Raw genomic sequence first — 22251 nt, forward strand, 5'->3', positions numbered from 1 at the left:
ATTTCAAGGAAGGTCAGCATTAAGCACATTTTCTCATACTTAACTCAGTTACTATGTCATTGTCTCTGAATTAGTATTCCTCCAGCTTGAATCTATAACATAGCTGTCTGCTGCAAAGCACTAACTAGGTTAGAACTAACAGAATTTATTTCACATTCTATTGTTTGTTATTTCCCATAATTTTCCATGTGTCATACTGAAAGATTGGTGAGGTTATTCGATTACCCTCAGAGTTGAACAGCTAAATGTATATTAGCAAATCAATCTGCATTTGTGCATAACCCAATCATAGGTCCACTGACTGGAGAAAGAAAATTCATTTGCTTACATTATGCTATAACTCAGTTATCATTTGCGAGAATTAGGTGGTAAAGTTACATGTATTTGTATGGAAGTGCCACCGAACTTTGAAAAAATTTCCTAAATTGGGTGTTAATAGAGGGGTTTGTAGTGCCTGCTTGGTGTAAGGAGTTGACACATTCCTCTCTTTATTAACTGGAAGATTGGAGGTTTGAGTCTACCCAGATGCACCTGGAAAGGAAGGTTTGCCAGTATACTTCTAAATAATTAGAATTAGATGCACAGTTCTATTCTGACAGATTAGATAGGCTCAGCATGGGTCAGACTGGACTACATGGCAACTGCCATTGGTTTCTTCTCAAGACAAGTGGCTGATTCTGCCTTAGGGAAGAAAAGCAAAGCATGAGGTAGGATGCCACGATGTGGATGCACTTCTTAAATAGCAAACTCTTATTATTTTCTGCGGGATAGTGAATCCCTTGTCACCAGGTGCACCAGTGCTCACTCCCATACCTATCCACATCTTACATTGCAGGCCCTAATCCTCAGGTGGGGTCAGCTCTCAAATTCTAAAAGTGAGGTCCAGATCAAGAGCCACCTTATTTTACCTCCTTGTTTGTCAAGTTCCAAGGATCTCTAAAGATGACTTGGAATCAAATATGGGTTTCCACATCAGATTCCAGAAAATATTCATGTGACCAAGTGGTTGACATGTCTGAATATGAGTCTTTGGCCTTATCACTCATCATCACTAGCCCCTGGAGCAATCCAGGGCCTTCGAGAGCTGCACAGCCCCGAGAACCTCTGAAACCAGGGCCCATAGGAAAAGATGACACACTCCGTCTTTTTCACTTCTGTGCTCACTTGATGGTGTGATTCTGAAATGATGTTGAATGTGTAAAACACCATAATGTCTTTGGATTGGTAATTCTAGGAATTCTCTTCTGTCACCCAATGGGGACACTCCATTAAGGTACCTCTGGGCTATAGAGTAAACCAAAGAAATTTTTCCTGCACAAAGCAAAATATCCACTTCTATATGGGACACAAAATAATTTTCCTCTCCTAACAAAAGAAAACTAGATATAGCAAAACTTTTCTGTGTATCTGTCTGACTGTGAATATGAAAATATCAGACACAGGTGAGGATTTAGTTATTCATCTACATACCTTAGTCAGACTTTACATGTTACTTTCAGGATTTAGTTCAGGTGAATCAATGTGGACACAGGCATATGAGGGGATACCACCCCCAAAATGGATTTTTTTCAAATCTATGTATTTAAATTTTTATAAAACAACCTCATCACCTTCAAAGTACTCACTTAATACATTTATCAAATCTGCGACTCCACTCTTGGAAACATTTTCAAATTCATCTGTTTGGATGGTTGACAGCACCTGCCTCGTCTTTTAATTCACCTCTTCTATGTCGTCAAATCACTGTACTTTCCTGTCCTCTTCATTGGTGGATACAGAAGGAAGTTTCACAGGGCAAGGTCAGGTGTGTCAGGTGAGTGGGGCAAGAGAAGCATGCTGTTTTTGCTCAAAACTGGCACGCCGACAGGGCTGCATGGGCAGGTGCACTGTCGCGGTGGCAAAACCAGGCCCATGTCTGCCACAAAGCAGGCAGTTTTAGTCACACACCGTTATGCAATCTTTTCAGAACCTCTAAACAGAAAGCTTGCTTAACAGTCTTACCTATAAAATGAATTCCAAATGAACTACAAGTAGACATGTTTGTGTTTGGGAAGTTGATGATGTCCAGAAAGAGGTTTGTCATCAATTGACATTTCACCTTTTTTGAAATGAGAAAATCACTCATACACTGGAGGTTTTCCCATGGCGCTCTTCTAATAAGCTGTGTGCAACATCACAACAGTTTCTATGGCATTTTCCCGAGCAGGAAACAAAAGTTCACAGCCGCACACTGTCCTCTTAAATAGGACATCACACACACACACACACAAAAATGACATTCGAGTGAAACTGCTTTCATGAAAAAATTCACTGTGACCAGAGAGAACCTTCCCAGGCGACGCCTCAGGGAGCACTCACTCAGAGCAAGTTGCTCAATGCTCATCTATTGTGGAAAATGAGTACTAATAAAGGTCCACTCGGCCCAGTTTAATTCCAGGGTTTTGGGTACCCTCTCATATGAAGAAAAATCTTAACAAAGAGCATGAAGTAGAAAACAGTTACTTAGCAGTAACTGTTAATTCACTAGCCTTTGATTCACATTGTGCCTCACCACTGAGCAGTTTTGTGGTACTTATTCAAACAATGAAACTCTCTGGATCTATTTCTACCTATAAAATAAAGATGTTAAATTGCATGAATATAAGGGCATTTACAATTATAAACTTTTATTTATTCTTAATTATCTATCGCTCGTTCGTTACTTTCCATGCCCCTTTCTATCTCATTACTTCACACTCATGGGACTTAAGTGCCTTTCAAGACATTTAAATTCTTTTTGTTTTCCATAAATAGCCTTCATTTTTTTACCCTTACTCAAATCAAGAACCTAAATGGTTCTAACAGTGTGCTCTCCATTCCTGAAAAAAGGTTGATGGCTTGAAGCCTTCCTTTGAAGAAAGATCTAGCAATCTATTTCCACAAAGATGCAACTACAACTCCATTCCACTCTTGGGGGCCACCATGAGTTAAAATAAACTATGCAGCAGTGGAGTGTTTGTTTTGCAATCACACTGCTGATTTGGTCTTGTGTCTGTGAAGACTAGTGATAATTGTGGGCATGCATGGTATTTCTGGATAGGTCTCTCAGGAAGCTCAGTCAGGCACTGCCAGCCTAGACCACAACGTGGCCAGAAACATAACTAACATTAACGATTGCCATGGGCTTGGAAGAGAAATAAATCAGGTAAAATAAACCCAAAACAGCATCCTACAAATATGAAGATGGCTTTTAGCAGAGATATTAATGGTTAAGTAAGATTGATGGTTGAGCTAGATTTTGAAAGGCAAAAAAGCTTAGCATATTTTGTAAAATTCACTTGTGATCCAGTATGGCCTATTAATAACATTGAAGGGGTGTTGCATAAATTTGAGTAATACATAACTGTATTGACTGGATTTCATTGTGTGTGGATAAATATTATCCTATCAGAAACAGTATTGTACTTCAAGATAGATCTTTATATATGTGTGTGATTGGGTATATTTACCGAGTAGTTCAGTGTTAAATTCAATTCATGTATTTAGCTTTAGCACATACATTACCATCTCCTCAACACTTCCTCCTTTTCTAACCTTCCTGAACTTTGTCCGTGTGTATATGCTGCCCTGTTGACCTAAACTATATTTCCCCTTACAGATCTGTCTATTGTTTGGTTGAAAATTGAGCCAAGGGATGGTCAGTTCAAGACCTGCAGCATGATTAAGGGTCAGTCTCAGGGTTCCTACAGTATCTGACCAGCAAAAGTCTTCTGTGTTCTAGAATTCTGAATTTTCTTCCACATATTCTCCCATTTTATGCAGTACCTTCTTAAATGATCCCTTTTATAGAAGTGGTGGCAGCTGGGCACCACGTAATTCTTCTGGCTTAGGGTTAAGACTCATATTCACATGGTCCGCTAGTCTATTAGACGAATTGTTTTCATCTATTTGGTTTTCAGCCTTTGCTTTCCTTTGGACAAAGTAAGACCAAGAATTGCACCTTAGATAGCTCCTCAAGAAATTTTAACTCCCCAGCCACAGCCACCGAAGCAGGACGTGGATCACTGTCTTTGTCGCCTGTTATGCCAATTGATCTTAGTGTGCACGGAGACCTTGTTCCTCAGTCCCCAGAACAGTGATCCGCCCCTTCAAGGTGTTTGCTTACAACTAATTAGTTCTCATAACTTTGTCCTTGTTACACTCTGCCACATTTACTCATATTTTCAGAAAAGGTAAATATTCATATCCAAATATACAGCAATATATCGGTATGTGTGAGTATACTCTCCCACACCTATTGAGCCTGTGTCTAATTTATGTGCCTACCATTATTGAATTGTGCATATAGCAGTTTTTACCTGTTGCCTTAACTATAGCACGACTCTTCAATCTCTTACCTTGCCTCCATCATCTTTCGGCCAACTTCCCTGAAGTATGTTTGTATACTTATGTGTACTTGACTTCTCCGTTTGGAAGCTCTGTAATTATACTATCCCTGATCTTATACTGCTGTAACTGTCTTTGCTACACATTGTTATCTCTGGTTCAGTTTTAGTTTTAAAGGTTTGTTTTACCTTGGATACTTCTATATCTAGCTTGACTTCTGGATTCTGGGTTTTGTGGTGTATGTTTACGTCAGGTTGTTGTCAATTATCTCTCTAAAGAATTTCCTTCTGTATTTGTCATGAAGTGGGTCTAATTTATACACTGTTTCAGTTTCTGCTTATCTGAAAATGTCATAACTTTGCCATCATACTTAAGGGTCAATTTTGTTGGGCATATCATTTTGGATTTGCAGTGTTTTCTTTGTGAGTTTTTAATATGTATCATTCTATCGCCTTCTTGCTTGTATAGTTTGATCTGAGAAATTATGCATTAATCTTATTAGTTCTCCTTAGGTAACTTTTTGTTTATCCCAAGCTACCATCAGGATTCAATCCTCATCTTTGGTTCTGGAAGTCTGAACATGATGCATCATGGTCATTTCTTTTGGTGTCTATACAACCTGGGGTTCATATAGCTTATTGAAAGCTCAATGTATTCTCTTTCATGATAAAAGGAAACTTTCCTTCCAAGAACTTCCTGGTCACCCTCTCTGTGCTTTTTGGTCTTCTTGTTCTGTTGTTATTCCTGTTGGTGGGATCCCCTATAATTCCTGGATTTTCTTCAGATACTTTCTCTCTTTTTTTCTGATTCTTTCTCTACCAGATTCACAATACAAGCCTTCAAGCTCTTGAATTCAGCCCTCCAGTAACTCAATTCTACTCCTTTACATTTTCAATAGATTGTCTTCTAAAAGCATAGTAGTTAGCTTCTGCATTTCTACTTGCTGGTCTTTGGTGTAACCTCTTTTATTTTCTAACAATGTGGAAGCCTTCTCCTCAAGATCTGGAATATATTTAATTAACATTCTTCAGAATTCCTTATTCCAGTTTCTAATCAGGTACAGTCTCCTCAAGTAGTTTTTCAGTAATGATTGCTAGTGCTATATTTTGACCACTTGTTTGAGCCACTTTGTTTTGTTCCACTTGATCTGAAATGTTTTTGTCTCAGAGGAATGATTGTATGTGAATTTAATTGATGATTGCTATGTTGATGTGTTCCTAGGCACGCAATTACTTGTTTTCTGGAGGGTGTGTAAGAGAGTGCGTGCAGTTCCCTACTTCTGCAGCACAGTTGAGGACAGGCTTCAATGGTGCTGTTGCTTATCAATAATCAGATGGCCCAGTGTGTGAGGTTGCAGGCGTATGTTTCTTACTGTTGTTCCTTTCTCATCAGCCACCTGTGTGTCTGGGCATGTTTTAATTGAAAGCGACTTATAAAACTTCAAGATGGCAACACCGGGACCACCGACCAGTCTGTATCCTCTCTCCTTGCTTTCACTCGGCTTCTCCTCCCAGTCTGTATTGAGTCCACTTCTCTTCCTTTCCCTCTGGAACCCGGGGTCCTGGGATCATCGCTTGCCTCAGTTGCACCAGCTCTCTCCTATCTGTGCTGTTAGCAGTGCTGTGCAGTCTTGGCCTAGTCCACCATCTTGTCCAAGACCGCAGCGTCAGAACTCCTGTACGTTCCCTTCCTGCCGCCTCCAGGACCCTCCTAAGACTACTCAGGATAAACCTTGAAATGTCCCTTTTCATGATGAATGTGACAAAATTCCTCTTGAATCTCTCACTTGAGCCATAATAAACTATATCATTTATTTATTTAAAATGCTCAATATCAGCTCAGGAATTCCTAGGATATAGATCTTTATCCATCCAATTTCATTTTTGATGACTTCCCATTTTCCTATATGCATACTGTGTAATTCTATGTTCCAGTTATTAATCGGTGTTTGCAGCTGTCTCTTCTATTTGTGAGTTATGTGTCATCATAAAATGATGGCAATGAAGGCATTACTCACCAAAACTTACTCCATTTCACCATTGTGGTCGAATCTTCCTCAGTTATATTTTGAGGGCCTTCCAACATGAGGGCTTGTCTTCTTGTTCATTTTTAAAATATTTTATTGTGAGTTAGGTGAAGATTTACAAAGCAGATCATTTTTCCACTCAACAATTTATACAAAATATTGCTTCATATCACTGATTGCAATCCTGAAGATGTAATATCACTCATCCCATCTGACCTCTGTTTCTATCCCTTTGGATAAATGTGCTCTTTGATCTCAAATGGCTGATTATTATAAAATAGCACTTCAACAAGTGTTATTATTTCCTTTATATATCAATATATTGTTTTTCTGAAAACTTGAGCCACAAGAGTGAGTTCAGTCAAGATTTAAAGGGTGATTAATAGCTGTAGTTCTGGGGGTTTGACTAGTTTTGTTTTGTTTTAGTTTAATTTATTATTAAAATAGTGTAATTGGAAAATACTTCACATATCTTACAAATTGATTGTTCAGTTATATTAAGAATTTTTATCCAATCATCATCACCATCAATGTCGGAGCACTTTCTTCTTGTACTCACTGTTGCTTGCTCTCCCTTTCTCCTCAGCCCTCTGCCACGCCCCTAGGCAATGATCAACCCACTTACTGGCTCCATAAATTCACCTAGCCTAAATTTTACATAAGAAAATCACACAAAACAGACAAGAAGCCACAAACAAGAAAGAAACCCAACAATAATGACTGGAGAAAACAGAAAAACCTCAATAAAATGAAAGTAGAAAAAATTAAAAACTAAAACAATTTTAGTTTCAGTTCAATAAGGCGATCAAGTGATAAGTCATTACATTTTAACCTAACTCTTTTTAAAATCTGCAATAATTGACATATTCAAGAGGAATGGTGGCACATTCATTGTCTAAAAGGACATTTCAAGTTCTATCCTTAAGTATAAGGGGTACCAAAAAAACAAAAACCTGGGATATATCTTTTAAGCTTTGTATTTAAATTTTTTATTAAACAAACTTATTACCTTCAAAGTACTCTCCATTACACTTAATATATTTTTCAAATCTTGGAAATATTTTCAAACTCATCTATTTGGAAGGCTCACAGCATCTCCCTTGTGTTTTCTTCACCTCTTCTATGTCATCAAATCACTGTGCTTTCATGTCCCTCTTCATTAGCAGAAACAAAAAGAGGTTGAATGGAGCAATGTCAGGTGAGTCAGGTATGTGGGAAAAGAGACAAAACCAGTCTCCCTTCTGTCACAAAACAGGTCTTTTTTGTCTCACGTGATTATGGTATACTTTCAGAACCATTAAATAGAAAGCTTGATTAACAGTCTGACCTGGTGGAACAAATTCCAAATGCACTATGAGTCGATATTTTTGTCTGTTTGAGAAATTGACATATGTCCAAAACGAGGTTTGTCATCAATCAACATTTCACCTTTTTTGAAAAGACCAAACCACTTGTACACTTGAGATTTTTCCCATAGAGCTGTCCTTGTAAGCTGTGTTCAACATCATAACAGTTTCTATTACATTTTCCCCAAGCATGAACAAAATTTCATAGTCGCACACTGTTCTTTTAAAGTGGACATCACAAAAAAATTAGGTTTCAGCAGAACTGCTTTTATGAAAAAAATTCACTATGAACAGAAAGGACCTTCCCAGGAGACGACACTGGGTGCACTAACTCAGAGTGGGTTGCTCAATATCTAATGGGAAAAATGCATACTAAGAAAGCTCTGCTCCACTCAGTGCAATCCCGATTTTTTTTGGTACCCCCTCGTACATTACTGTCTCTGAGAGAGCAATAACTAACCACATACAAGAATAAATTTAAGAATTTTACCAAAGTCTTCAGTGTGATATTGATTACAGATGTAATCAAAATGCATTGATAATTATTGTATGTTAGGATGCAAAATTTGGGAACAAAAGGAAAGAACGGGTTTTAGGAAATATGGCCTTTCTGGTAAAAACAAAGCTAAAGATAACACAAGAGAATTTTGCAAGACCAATGCCTTCTTAACTATAAATATCTTTTTTTTCACCAACACAAAAGGTGACTTCTTCAGGTAGAATACATATAAATAAAATTGACTACATATGTGGAAAAAAACAATGTATATGCTCAATACCAGCAGTTAAATGGAACAGATGACCAATTACTCATATGTAACTTCAGGTAGAAACTGAAGAAATGTAACGAAAATGAATTAAAAATTAAAGACAATTAAAATAAAACCCCAAATGAAAATATATCCATGAGTATATTCCACCTGAAATTTTAGAACATATCAGAAGTGAATTGATACATTGAACACTAGTGACAGAAGGCCTGATGAGCTGTGATGACATCAAGACCATCATCAACAAAGAAAGCAAACGGTCATTAAAAAGAGAGGAAAGACAGGAAATATCAAAGTGGAAGACAGAAGAGACTTAGAAACTTGCTCTTCTTCATAGAATAGCTGTGGAAAATGGAAGAAATTATAAAATCAGAGATCTGAACAGAAAATTCCGAAAGACAACTCCATAGGCAGAGACAAAATAAAGTGTTATAGTTAAGTGGCCAAAGACCTGGAATTAGAAAAACCAAAGGGAAGAGCACAGTTAGCATATATTAAACTCAAAGAACCAGAAAAAAGCCAAGTCTTGAACTACAATATCGAAATATTCTAAGGGAAAACATCGAATGATGTGGGATGTATCAAAAGAAGGAAAGAATTCACAGATTCACTTTACCAAAAAAAAGAAGTCGCTGTATATTATTATTTCAAGAGGCAGCATATGATGAAGAACCAGTGATACTCTGGAGCATGATGTGCACTCCCAAAATCCAGGATCAGTGTCCCAGTGTTCTATGGCATCCGGCCTGGATTTGCGGTACGCATGAGTCCCAAACTGGGAACTCTACTGGGTGAACTGGACTCTACTCCAGACACATTGTAACCTGAAGACTTAAGCCAGAAAACACCGGGTGCCGGAGGTAAAATAAGACAGCTCTACCAAGAGCTATGTACTGTTGGTTGTCGAACAAACAAGGTCTCGGTACATCAACATCTTGTATGCTGTAGTAAGATATTTCTAACCCAACAATCCTGTTCTGCTTACGTTTGGTTATATTACAGGGGTATCTCAGAGGTGTGATGCCTTTGGGTCTCACCCTCTTGAAACTGTGTTATCTGTTGTCTTATTTTTTGGCAAATGAAACCCAGGAGGCTGAGCCTGCAGGGAAACAAATTATAATGGGGATTGGGGGAATTGGGATCTAGAGGGGTGGGGAGATAGGAAGGAGATGATGTCAAGAAGGCCGGGAATGGAGCGTATGTTTTGGAAGCCATATATGATTATGGAAGAAACTATACAATTATGTCTGACATGATTAAATTATGGAATGATATGACATATGCATTGGCTCCCAAGTTACAGCAAAAAAATTAAAAAGCATAGATCCGGGAGTGGGTTTGGGGCGTGCATTAAATCCTATCTCCAACTTAAGCACAATTTGTTCTTACATCATGACACTGCTACGTACCTTCGTGAAATGATCACTGAAGATAAAGATGCTACATGAAAGTGTGGGGAAGAAACCACATGGTGCCTGGCTATCAATCAGAATAGTGTCTGGGGTCTTAAAAGTTTATATTCAAGCAAGCAGCCATCTAAGCAAGGAGCCAACTAAGTCCACATGGAAGAAGTAAACCAGTTTGTGTGATCCAGAGGTGACAATTACAAAATTTAAATATGGTAAGGAGTAAAGCATCAGAGCATAAATAATGAACACCCAGTTTGTGGAGGGCTGTGGGGGACAGTGGGAACACCAAACCCAGCTGTACAGTATCCAGTCAGGCTAAATCACTGGCAAATGCACACCAGACACAGGCAAGAGTCTCAAAGAGTCTTACTAACAGGCAAAGGCCAATGCAATCTTGATTATGCTGGGTCAGCCTTGGTACTTGGCTAGCTGACCACCCTATTGACTGTACTTGCATAACTCATTTTGGAGGCAATTTAACCCTGGGAGGGGGAATTTTCTTAAAAAAATTTATGTGAGGGGTGATTGTACAATAATTCTCTTTGATATGATTGAATGATTAAACTATTGAATTATACAACATATAAATTACTTGTTGATAAAACTGTTGGGAAAGGAGGAGGGGGAAACCCCCATGGTACTGAAGTAAGAAGTTCAAACTGCACTGAATGCATTGGCCAAAGCCACAGCTCCAGGAGGTGAGGGGAGTACCCATTGAAGTGTTTCCACAAAGTGAGGAAGCACCGGAAGCATTTATCCAACTATGCCAAGAAATTTGGGCCACAGCTACTTGGCCAAATGACTGAAAGATATCTTTATTTATACCCATTACAAAGAAAAGTGACCCAACAGAATGCACAAATTATGGAACAATATCAGTAACATCACATGCAAGTAAGATGTCTTTAAGATCATCCTTCAACGGTTGCAACAATACATTGGCTGGGAGCTGCTAGAGGTTCAGGCCAGAGTCAAGGGACCAAGGGACACCATTGTTGATGTCAGTTGGATCTAGTTGAAAGCAGAGAACCTCAGCAATATGTTTACTTGTGTTTTATCGACTATGCAAAGACATTTGTGTGCCGTGTGACTGTGCGGCTCATGAAAAACTATGGAGAGCCTTGGGAAATTCAAGAACAGTTCATTGTGCTCGTGCAGAACCTGGACATGGATCGAAAGGCAGTTGTGAGAACAGAATAAGGAAATGCTGCATGGCTTAAAATCAAGAAAGGTTGCATCATGGCAGGATCCTCTCACCACACTTACTCATCTGCTAGCAAATAATCAGAGCATCAGATTATATGAAGAATGTGGCATCACATTTGGAGGAAATGTAATTGACAACCTTCACTAGGCAGATAATACAACCTCGCTGCTGCAAGTGAAGGGGACATAAAAAAGCACTTGCTCATGAAGATCAAGGATTTCAGCCTTAAGTGTGAATTATGACTTAATGCAAAGAAAGGCAAAACCCTTACAATTGCACCAATCAGTGATATCATTTTAAATGGAGTAAATATTTTAAATTATTGAAGATTTCATCTTGCTTGGATTCACAATCAATGTTCATGGAAGCAGTAGTCAGGAATACATTGTATTAGGTAAATATGTTGCACAAGACCTCTTTAAAGTGTTGAAAGTCAAAGATGTTACTTTGTCTGATCCAAGTCATGGTATTTTCAATCACCTCATATGCATGAGAAATTTGGACACTGAATAAGTAAGATTAAAGAAGTGATGCACTTGAATTACGGTCCTGGCAAAGGATATTATTGATAGTGCCATGGATTGCCAAACTAATCTGTCTTGGAAGAAGTACAGCCAGAAAGCTCCTAAGTCGCAAGGATGGAGAGACTTGGTTTTCTGTACTTTGGGAATGTTATCTGGAGAGACCATTCCCTGGAAAAGGAACACTCCTGATAAGATGGACTGACACAGCAACAATGGGATCAAATAGTAGAACAATTGTGAAGATGGAGCAGGACTGAGAATGGTTCTTTTGTGCACAGGGTCGCTAAGTGTTGGAACCAACTTGATGGCACCTAACACCAAAATGTTTTGCACAAACATATGAGAGGTCATGAGTTCAAATCCTTGGAATATAATTTACATTTTCCTCTGCTTTTCTCTTAATCCTCAGGGAGAGAGAAAAAAAATGTTGTTTTGTTTTTTTATAATAATAGCATTTATTGAGCACAGTCTCTGAGTAGCACAAATGGCTTATCCTTAACTACGAACTTAAGGTTGGTAGTTCAAATCCACCCGGAAGAGCTGATGAACAAATGTCCAGACAATTTGCTTGCATAAATACTACAGTCATGTCAGTGATGAGTGGAAGGGTTCATAAGCCTTTAATCATTAAATATGCTAGACCCTTTTCTAAGTCTACCTTATCTAACTTTGTGGGATAGACTGTCAAAATCCTCATTTTACAGATAACATTAATAAGACAGAAATAAATCAAATCCATTGCTGTCCTCTTACCAAATACCATCGAGTTATTTGGTAAGCCAGCTTTGATTCTAAAGGTTTAACCCTATCTGGCAACTGAATGTTTATATATATACATATATATAAATAATTTTATTGGGGACTCTCACTGCTCTTATAATAACCCATACATCCATTGTATTGAGCACATTTGTCCATATGTTTCCATCATCCTTTTCAAAACATTTTCTTTCTACTTGAGCCCTTGGTGTCAGCTCCTCAATTTTTCCCCTCCCTCTCCCACCCTCTGTCCCTCATGAACCCTTGATAATTTAAACTATTATTATGTTCATATCTCACACCGACCACTGTCTCCCTTCACCCACGTTTCTGTTGTTCATCCCGCTTGGGTGGAGAAGGGGGAGAGGTTTATGTCGATCATTGTGATTGGTTCCCCTTTTCCTCCCCACCTTCCTCCTACCCTTATGGTATCACTACTCCCATTAATGTTCCTGAGAAACAATAATGTTATGTTTTTTAATGGCATAAATTCACCAAGAAAAAAAGTTGTTTTAAAGGAGCAACAGAAACAAAATTGTGATTGTGAGGCAGGAGAGGTGGTATTAGTGATATATATTTTATTTTTAATTATTTTAATTTAATTTTATGATTATTAAAATTATAAATGAAAAACTGTCCACTTCGCTCTGTCTCCCAAACATGAAACCCTCGCCTCACCTTACTATCTCTCTTTCCTGTGACTATCTCTCTTTCCTGTGTCCTATCCTACCTTATGCACCTTTTCCTTTGCATTGCTTATGAGATATTAACCAAGGCGTAGAGTCCTATCAGCAGGAATAACCAACAATGGTTTCACAGTTCCTGGCTACGACTAAAGTCAGTTTGTGTAATGTATCCAGCTGAGTTCCATGGACATGATATTTTTTGGTGCGGAGAGGGTCCAAAATAAAATGTACGCTATTCTGCCAGGGGTGGGACATCAGAGACTTACAACAGCAAGGAAGGCAAAGAGAGCAGGTTACAGCACAAGCAGGAGACACAGATGCAGACAAGTGAATGAAACACCTTGTATGGATAATCAATAGGCAACACAAGAGGCATCTGTCCTCAAAGGCAACTTCCATGCCCTGCCCCAGAAACTTTTATTGTCAGATAGTAGTGATGGTCTCTCCTACTTTCTGTTCTTGTAGCAGCCTGCACTAAATATATGCTCTAGGCATATCAGCCTGGTATTTGCTGGTAGAATAAACGGAGTGGTTGGCCTCCTGTAACTCTTCAACAGTTGATTGGTACTAGGAGCTACACAGCAGGGACGACTTTGCTGGGCATATGACATCATGTGACTGAGTTCTCCCTAAAGAAAACTTAACCGGAGTTAAGCAAGGTATGGCCATGCTAAGCCTAAACAAGAAATACTTTGTGAAAATCTCACCCTCTCTTCCCTTACCTGTGACTAACGTCGATGTGTAGGTGGAAGCTGTTTCCAAGTGATATTCCAATTATTCATTGAAACGTGCAGAGAAAAACAAAGTTCTATTGCATTAAGTTACTGAGCAGTTTTAGATTCCCTGCGGGGCACAAAGAAGTCACTGAATGGCATAGTTTGTGGTTGAGCAGAAATCTGAAAGGTACAGGTCAATTCTAACCAGAGTATCATGGAAAAGGGTTTAGTGCTCTGTGTCCATAGGATTTCAGCCAAGATAATACTGTAGGCAGCAGAGCCATCTCCATAGCAACTCGTTAGATTTGGACTGGTTTGCGTGGTGCCGACAAGCGAACGAGCGAGTGCAATGAGTGGTGCAATGAATCAGCACAGCCAGCTGCTAACTCAAAGCTGGCATTAAGAAGTTGGTACTTATTTGTGGCGGCAGCTAGCACTGCCTTACCTTGTATGAATACAGTGGTCAAGTAAATCAGTGAATAAATGAACGCAAGAAATCTGCTACAAACCAAAGGGAAAACAAGCATAAAGGAGACACAATTACCTCCAGGAGATCTCTTTTCAGCTGCAGCTCTCCTTGTGTGGATGAACACAAAGCACCCACGATGATGCTCATGTACTCCTCTGCATTGATGACTGAAAGTTTCTCCAGGATGTGGAGTGAGGCACCTCGGAGGCTCTCATCATCCAGGAAGATCTTGATAAAGGGTACCATCCCATGGTCTTTCAGGACAACTGGGAACAGACAAACAATGTGGGCTAGAATTATTGGGGTTGGGATGGCTGGCACCTCTGTTTCAATTCCTCTTAAAATAATCCATTTGTTTTGTTAAATTCAATGTTTCTCTTTTGTCCATCTGTACCTTTTTAAATAATACACATGCACTATTAAAAGAAGAAGGCAGGAGGAAAAATGGTGGAACCAGGATTTTAAAAGGCAGATAGCTTTCTTTCCCCGTGAGAATTCTAGTTTTGAAACAATATTTCTCTAATTTCTTTAGTAAAGAAATACTCAAAACCTCGAACTTTATTTTTAAACTAAAGATATCTCTGTCTTGTGCTTTCTCAGAATTTCCTAAAATGGGGCTATGGAAATTCACTATTAAAATTGTTTTGGAAAAGCAAACCACAGAACATATTAACTCCTACTTGTTTAAGGAGAACAATTGAATATATTCTTTAGGTTATAAATTTGGATATTTAGAGTAGCATAGGAGTTAGGAAGTAAATTGACCCTTGAAGAGGCATTGTGTGGATTTGAGCAGAGAATTCCAGTAAGCAAGATGTCTAAGTGTGAGCTATGTACCATCTGCATGGGAATTGGGTAGACTTGTCAAAAAGTAGACTCTCGAGCTCTCCCTTGCTCTCTTACTGCCAACGAATCGATTCCTACTCAGTCACTCTACTGGGCCAGGTCAAAACTTCCTTGTGGGTGTCTGAGAGTGTAACCCTTAACTTTCTCCTACTGAGTGGCTGCTGATTTGAACCGCTGACCTTGAAGTTAGCAGTCCTACTTTCAGCCATCATGGCCCAGGGCTCCTCTCACCTTACCCTACTTCTACGTAAATATGGGGAAGCAAGACCAAGGAATCAACATTTTAACCAACACTGTAGGGACTCTTTTGTAGATTATTGTTAGAGACCTTCTGCTATCATGAAATAATAAAATCTCACATTTTTATGTAGATAAAGGTATCCTAAATTTCTAAGCCCACTAAGGGAATTTTACTAATGTACCTGTTTCATCTTATACTATATATGTGCATATATTATACATATGTATAATCTATGTATGCTTATGTTATAGTATCATGTGTGATTATCTGTGTTTGTGTATGGGCTTCAAAAAATCATGAAAAAAAATTCCATTATCTTTTCATTCCATTTTCCCATGAAATTTTGGAAGTTTCCCTTTGGTTTGTAACCACAGAACCATATACATATATTTACATACATATATATACATACTCTTTTAAGCCAGTAACCACATGATCCTGTGAAACTAAAGAAAATTTTTCAATGGATGAATCTCTTAAATCCATCAATGGACTGGCTGTGCATAAAAGTCTGTTTCTTAAAATTGACTAGCTTTCTTTGCCTGTATTTCACTCTTTGGAATAAAAAGTATCTACTGATACAACCAAATATTAATAGATTTTTCTTTAAAAAACTATGTGAGGCAGACTGTATCTTATAGATTTAGAACATGCTAGATTGAGCATCATATTTTTGTTCTCGAACACAATCTAGCAACCTTTAAAGTAGGGTCAACCAAGTTGAACATCAACCGGCTAATGAACAGACATTTGCCACGCTGGTGTTGACTATTCCACAGATCAAGTCTTTGAACACTGGCGTAAATTACCCGGGAATAGCTCATGTCTTGTCAAGCAAGGACAAGGCATATCAGGTGCTATCTTTACCTGTATTCCGAACGGAATCTTCAAGAAGTGTGGCCACGGTCCTTAGCATCAAGCGAGTGAGTTCTCTTTCTGGATCCTGAATGCCAGTGGTAGACTCTGTGTTTCCTGCCATGATTAATTTAAAAATTAAGAGAATAAACTATAAAAAGTATATGTGGATGAAATCAATGGCACAAAACAAAGTATGTGTCAATTATTGAATGGAAAACAGATTTTCTCTGCAAACTTTCACCCAGAATATAATGGAAAGTACTCTTAAATGTGGTGCTAGAAATTGAATTGTGTCCCAAGGAGGCATATTGAAGTCCAGGCACAGTGTCCAGGCACTGTGTCCATCTTGTTGAGGGTCTTTGTGTTACACTGGGTTGATGAGAGAAATAAACCCAGTGAAACTCATCTGTGTAAAAAAAGATTCATATCAAGGAGTAGTTATATATGAAGAAAGCATCCTATCCCAGTCCAACTTAAGGCCATAAGTTAACTACTAGTCCATAAGGGCCCCTTCAGCCTCACACAGTCACATGCAATGATGCAGGATGCAGGGACACCACAGGCCAGTGGGTGCAGAGTCATGTGGATCTGGGGAAGAGGGCTCTCGAAGCTCTCAGGGTGGCCAGCAAGCAGGAAGGTGAGGAAACGGAGAGTGGCAGGCCTCCAGAGAGGCATATGCCTCAGTCAAGCCACCAAGTGAAGTCATCAAGCTGTGACCTGACTGACAGGCCAAACTCCAATTCTCCACTTCTATATATCTTCACGTGGACATGAATTTATGTAACTACTACAGTCTTCTGTTTTTTAGCTGACCTTTATTTAGCAAGCGTGAAGTTTTTAAATTTTATTTTCTCATGGAATATTTGAAACTCTCCTGAACAAGGGAATAGTGTCTCCTGATAACATGTCCAAGAACATGAGGGAGCCTAAGTCTTGCCATCCTTATTTATAAGGAGCATTCAGGCTGGACCTTTCCCAAGACAGAGTTGTTTGTTTTTTGGCAGCATGTGGTACTTTCAATATTCTTGACCAGCACTATAATTCAAATATATCGATTATTCTTCATTCTTCCTTATTCAATGGTCAACTTTCATATGCATATGAGGTTATTTAAATATTTAAAATACCATAGCTTGGGCCCATCTTAGGCCTCAAAGTATTGCGCTTAAGAATTTTAAAGAGATATTGTGCAGCAGATTTATCCAATGGAATACATACTTTGGTCTCTCATTTTTTAATTTAATTTTTTTATACTTTGATTTCTTGTGAGCTGGGTGGCCTAAGGATTCTGGGAACTCCCTCTCTTCATCCCTGGAGGCAGGACACACTCTCTCTGCTTCACATTTCTGTTAACAAGCCACATGGAGCCACGCTGATGGCAGCCAGAGCCCTACAGGACCCACAAGACTTTCCACCCACCAGCCTGTGATCTTCCTGCATTCAGCATCATTGTATGTGCTGTGTGAATCTGAAGAGGAATTTGTGAGCTAATATCAGCCTTATGGGCTAATATAGAACTTATGGACTTGAACTGGACTGGGCTGGGATGTTTTATTGATGCATAATTACTTCTTGATATAAAGTTCTCTCTTACATGTCTCTGGATTTGTATCTCTAGTCAACCTGGACTAACACAGACAGAGATACTCTTCCACCTCCATTGCAATTGCATTCTTGTGTATTCCTCCCAGAGAAGTCCATATGGATAGTTTCCTTTTGTATTGTTGGGAGAAAAAAGGTCTTTCAAAAGTCCATCATTCAATCTCTAGCTTTGTTTCTGTCGTGAAGGTCATATTTCCTATGACCTTTCTATGATAGTATCCTATCACTGATAGCATTGTACTTCAAGACAGACCTTTCAATGTCCTTTGTGATGATGAATGTAATGCCTGGTATAGTAAACCATGCCTGCCTATTTCAAAGTAGCCAACACCAACCCATTCAGTTCACTAACTCCTAGGATATTGATATGTATGAACTCATAAATATTTGATGAACTCTGATTTTGCTCTATTCATACTTCACACATTCCAAGTTCCCAGTAGGAACAGACAAACATCTGTTTCATCTGTTTCTTCTCATTTTGAGTCATGCCTCAGCAGCAAGTGGAGCTTCTCAAGGCTTGCCTCCAACCAGGTCAGTATGATCACTTCTGCTTTGAGAGGGCAATTTTCCTCAGTCTTATTCTGAGTGCTTTCAACTTTTAGGGTCTTATTTTCTAATACTATCTTTGACCAAGTTCAGCTGCTGTTCGTGAGGTTTTTAGCATCTGACAAAGTTCCACTGCTATTCAGATGGTTTTCAGTGGTTAATGTATTAGAAGTGGACAGCCGATTTCTTCTTTGTAGACTGCTCTTGGTCTGGAAACTCTACTGAAACCTGGTCACTCTGGGTGACTCTGCGAGTATTTGAAATACCAGTGGTGTAGCGTCCAGCATTAGAGGAACACACCAAAGCATCCACAGTGAGAGACAAATGGTTAGCATGAAACAGGGTCCCTTAAAGCCTCAGGAGAAATCAGCACAATCAATACCCTGAGGTCAGCTTCCCACTCTCCAGAATTCAGACACAATAAATTTGTGTTCTTAAAAATACCCCACTTAGAGTATTTTGTTACAGTAGTCCTAAGAATGTAATATGCATAGTTTGAATAAAATTTCCTGACTTAATCAACTTTTAATTCTCATAGGGAAACATAAAGATAATGCTTCAAATATTTGGGAGTGTGCAGCCCAATTCACAAGATGAAACCCGTAACATTTTCTGCACCAATCGCAATGATCAGTGTACAATCCACACACCCCACCCCCACCCTTTCCCAGGGTGACAAACAACAGAAACATGGGTGAAGGGAGACAGCAGACAGTGTAAGATAAGAAAATAATAATAATTTACAATTTATCAAAGGGTCATGGGGTGGGAAGGTGGGGGAGGGAGGGAACAAAATGAGGAGCTGACATCAAGGGCTCAAGTAGAAAGCAAATGTTAGGAAAAGGATGATGGCAACATATGGACAAATGTGCTTGACACAATTATGGATGGATTGTTATAAGAGTTGTAAGAGCCCCAATAAAATGATTTTTTAATTTCTACAGCTGTGTTTCTCCAACGTGAGCATATAAAAATTCCATGGAGCAATTATTATTAAAACCCAGATTTCTGGGTCCCATCTCTGAAGTTTTAGTTGGTCTTATGTGGCTTTCAAGAATTTCTTTCTAACTAGCTTGGGATAGTGTGGCTCATGAGATCATGCTTTGAGCACCACAGTGTGAAGTCCTTGATTTTCCTTAGCCACTTTTATAAGCTGCTGTTCACACTTGGTGGCATAGTGGTTATATGTTGGGCTGCTAACCTCAAGGTCAGCAGATCAAAATCACCTCAAGAGTTACAGTCTTGGAAACGCACAGGGGCAGTTCCACCCTGTCCTAGAGGTGGTCCCAGTAAGTCACTGACTCAAAGGAAATGAGTTTTGTTTTTCATTCGCACTTGGGGTGGCATAGAATGCTGTTACACTGTGAAGATTGTATTCAATGACATAAAGCAAAATGTGTATGAATTATTGAATGAAAAACTGATCTGCTTTGTAAACCCTCACTTATAAAACAGTAAAATGAGTTCACAACACATGAAATCCAGGAATAGAAATGGAAGTAGCAATACCAGGAGGGTAGGGGGAAGGTGGGTAAAGAAGGTTAGGAAGGAGGAACTGATCACAATGATTGACAAATAACCACAACCACCCACCCAGGGGGATGAACAACAGAAACCGAGGGGGAAGGAGACAGCGGTAGGTATAAGATATGAAAATAATAATAAATTATAATTAATCAAGGGGTCACAAGGGTATGGGGGAGAGAGAGGGAAAAAAAGAGAAGCTTATACCAAGGGCTAAAATAGAAAGTAAATATTTAGAAAATAATGATGGCAATGTATGTACAAATATTCTTGATACAATTGATATATAGATTGCTATAAAAGCTGTAAGAGCCTGATAAAATTTTCTTTTAATTAAAATAAATAAAAATAATAAGTTCAATTCTTAAAATATTCATAAATTTGGGATTGGATTCAAAAGCAAGTCAGTGTTAGGCTGTGTTATGGACTGAATTAGGCAACCCCCCCTCACCAGCATGTGTTGTAAACCATACCCTCTATGACTATGGCTTTAATCCCAACTGGAAATGGGTGGTCTTTGTTATGCCAAGAGGGCTTGAATGAAAGATCAGCAGGAAGATCTTGAATCAATCTGTTTTGAAATATAAAGGAGATTAGCCGATTGAGCAGAGAAGAGGTGGGAGAAGAGAGAGCCCCACCCCTTAAAGACTGGAAGCTGTGAGAACTAAGAGCCAACAAAGAGAGAAAGCCTTTTCCTGGAGCATTAGTCAGATTTCTGAATTCAGACTTCTAACCTTTTAAATCGTAAGAAAGCATATTTCTGTTTGTTCAAGCCACTTACGTATAGTATTTCTTTTGTCACGGCACTAGGCAACTAAGACAGACTGTTATGTGGAAATGAATACCGGTTGTATTTGTACAATGCGATAAAAGCAAGTAATATCACTCAATTGTACATGTAAAATAAGGTTGAAATGTCAAGGTTTTCTTTGTTACATAGTCTTTTACTACAATATATATTTTTAATTAGAATTTGACAGAGGTTTAGGGGAATGGAGGTTGAATGAGTGATGCACACGGCATTTGATGAGGATGAATGAGGGATGGAGGATGAATGGAGGATGAATGAGTGATGCACAGGGGAATGGAGGGATGAATGAGTGATGCACAGGGGAATGGAGGATGAATGAGGGACGCACAGGGCATTTGATGAGGATGAATGAGTGATGGAGGATGACTGGAGGATGAATGAGTGATGCACAGGGGAATGGAGGATGAATGAGGGATGCACAGGGGAATGGAGGGACGAATGAGTGATGCACAGGGGAATGGAGGGACCAATGAGTGATGCACATGGCATTTGATGAGGATGAATGAGGGATGGAGGATGAATGAGTGATGCACACGACATTTGATGAGGATGAATGAGTGATGGAGGATGACTGGAGGATGAATGAGTGATGCACAGGGGAATGGAGGGACCAATGAGTGATGCACACGGCATTTGATGAGGATGAATGAAGGATGGAGGATGAATGGAGGATGAATGAGTGATGCACACGGCATTTGATGAGGATGAATGAGTGATGGAGGACGAATGAGTGATGCACAGGGAAGTCAAACTATGCTGTGTTGGGCTCTAATTGGAGGTGCACAGCATATGCATTTGTCTAAAATCCAGAGGTCTGCTTACTACAACGAGTGGAGCCTAATGTAAACCATGGTGTTAGTTAATAATGATGTAACAAACAATAAATAATTGTTAATTGGCTGCAAAAGTGTGCCATACAAAGCAAGTTGCTAATAGTAGGAATAATGTACGAGCATGTACGAGTGGGATATAAAGGAGCCCTCTGTACTTTCTATACTGCCCAAATGTTCTCTAAAAAATAAAATATATTCACCTTTTAATTTCAAAATAGAATATACAGTTCAGATAACTCCAAAACACCAGACAGAAATGCTGTACAGATGTCTCAGCTAAACGCCCAGGACAGCTGGGAATACAGGATCTTACCTTCGCTCATGATAGAATTGAAGGCAAAAGGGTCTTGATCAACAGAAAAATGAAGTGCCAATATATTCTAGGGAATGTGGTCCACAGGCTACAGAGCCCTTAGAATAGTCCTCATCCCAATTACAAACATGGCCAAGTAGGCTCTGGGTCCTCTCAAAGGCATCTGGGCTCCTCCTGAGGACCCAGCTCAGTTTCATAGGCAGCAGCCTAGCTCCTCCAGGGATGTGACGGCTATCATTCCCTTGGACTCCGTGAGCCTGATGCAATAATGAATCATTAAAAGATTGTTTTAAAATCATGGCCATGCAGTTTATTTTGACTCACAGAAGCCAGTTATAACAGGGTAGAGCTGGCCCATGGGTTTCTGAGACTGTAACTGTATATGGGAGCAGAAAGC

The 22251-nt window shown here is 39.1% G+C and overlaps 1 protein-coding gene across 1 annotated transcript in view; it reads right to left on the reverse strand.

The window, feature by feature from the left end:
• WDFY4 (WDFY family member 4) overlaps positions 1-22251 on the reverse strand; it is a 388818-nt gene that overhangs the window by 326395 nt on the left and 40172 nt on the right. The window contains exons 9-10 of the mRNA XM_075527922.1: positions 16232-16336; positions 14353-14543 (exon numbers count right to left, since the gene is read on the reverse strand). Coding sequence (XP_075384037.1) covers positions 14353-14543; positions 16232-16336 — 296 coding nt within the window. The remainder of the gene's footprint in view (positions 1-14352; positions 14544-16231; positions 16337-22251) is intronic.

Source organism: Tenrec ecaudatus, chromosome 12 (assembly GCF_050624435.1).
Source record: "Tenrec ecaudatus isolate mTenEca1 chromosome 12, mTenEca1.hap1, whole genome shotgun sequence".
Classification (NCBI taxonomy): domain Eukaryota; kingdom Metazoa; phylum Chordata; class Mammalia; order Afrosoricida; family Tenrecidae; genus Tenrec; species Tenrec ecaudatus.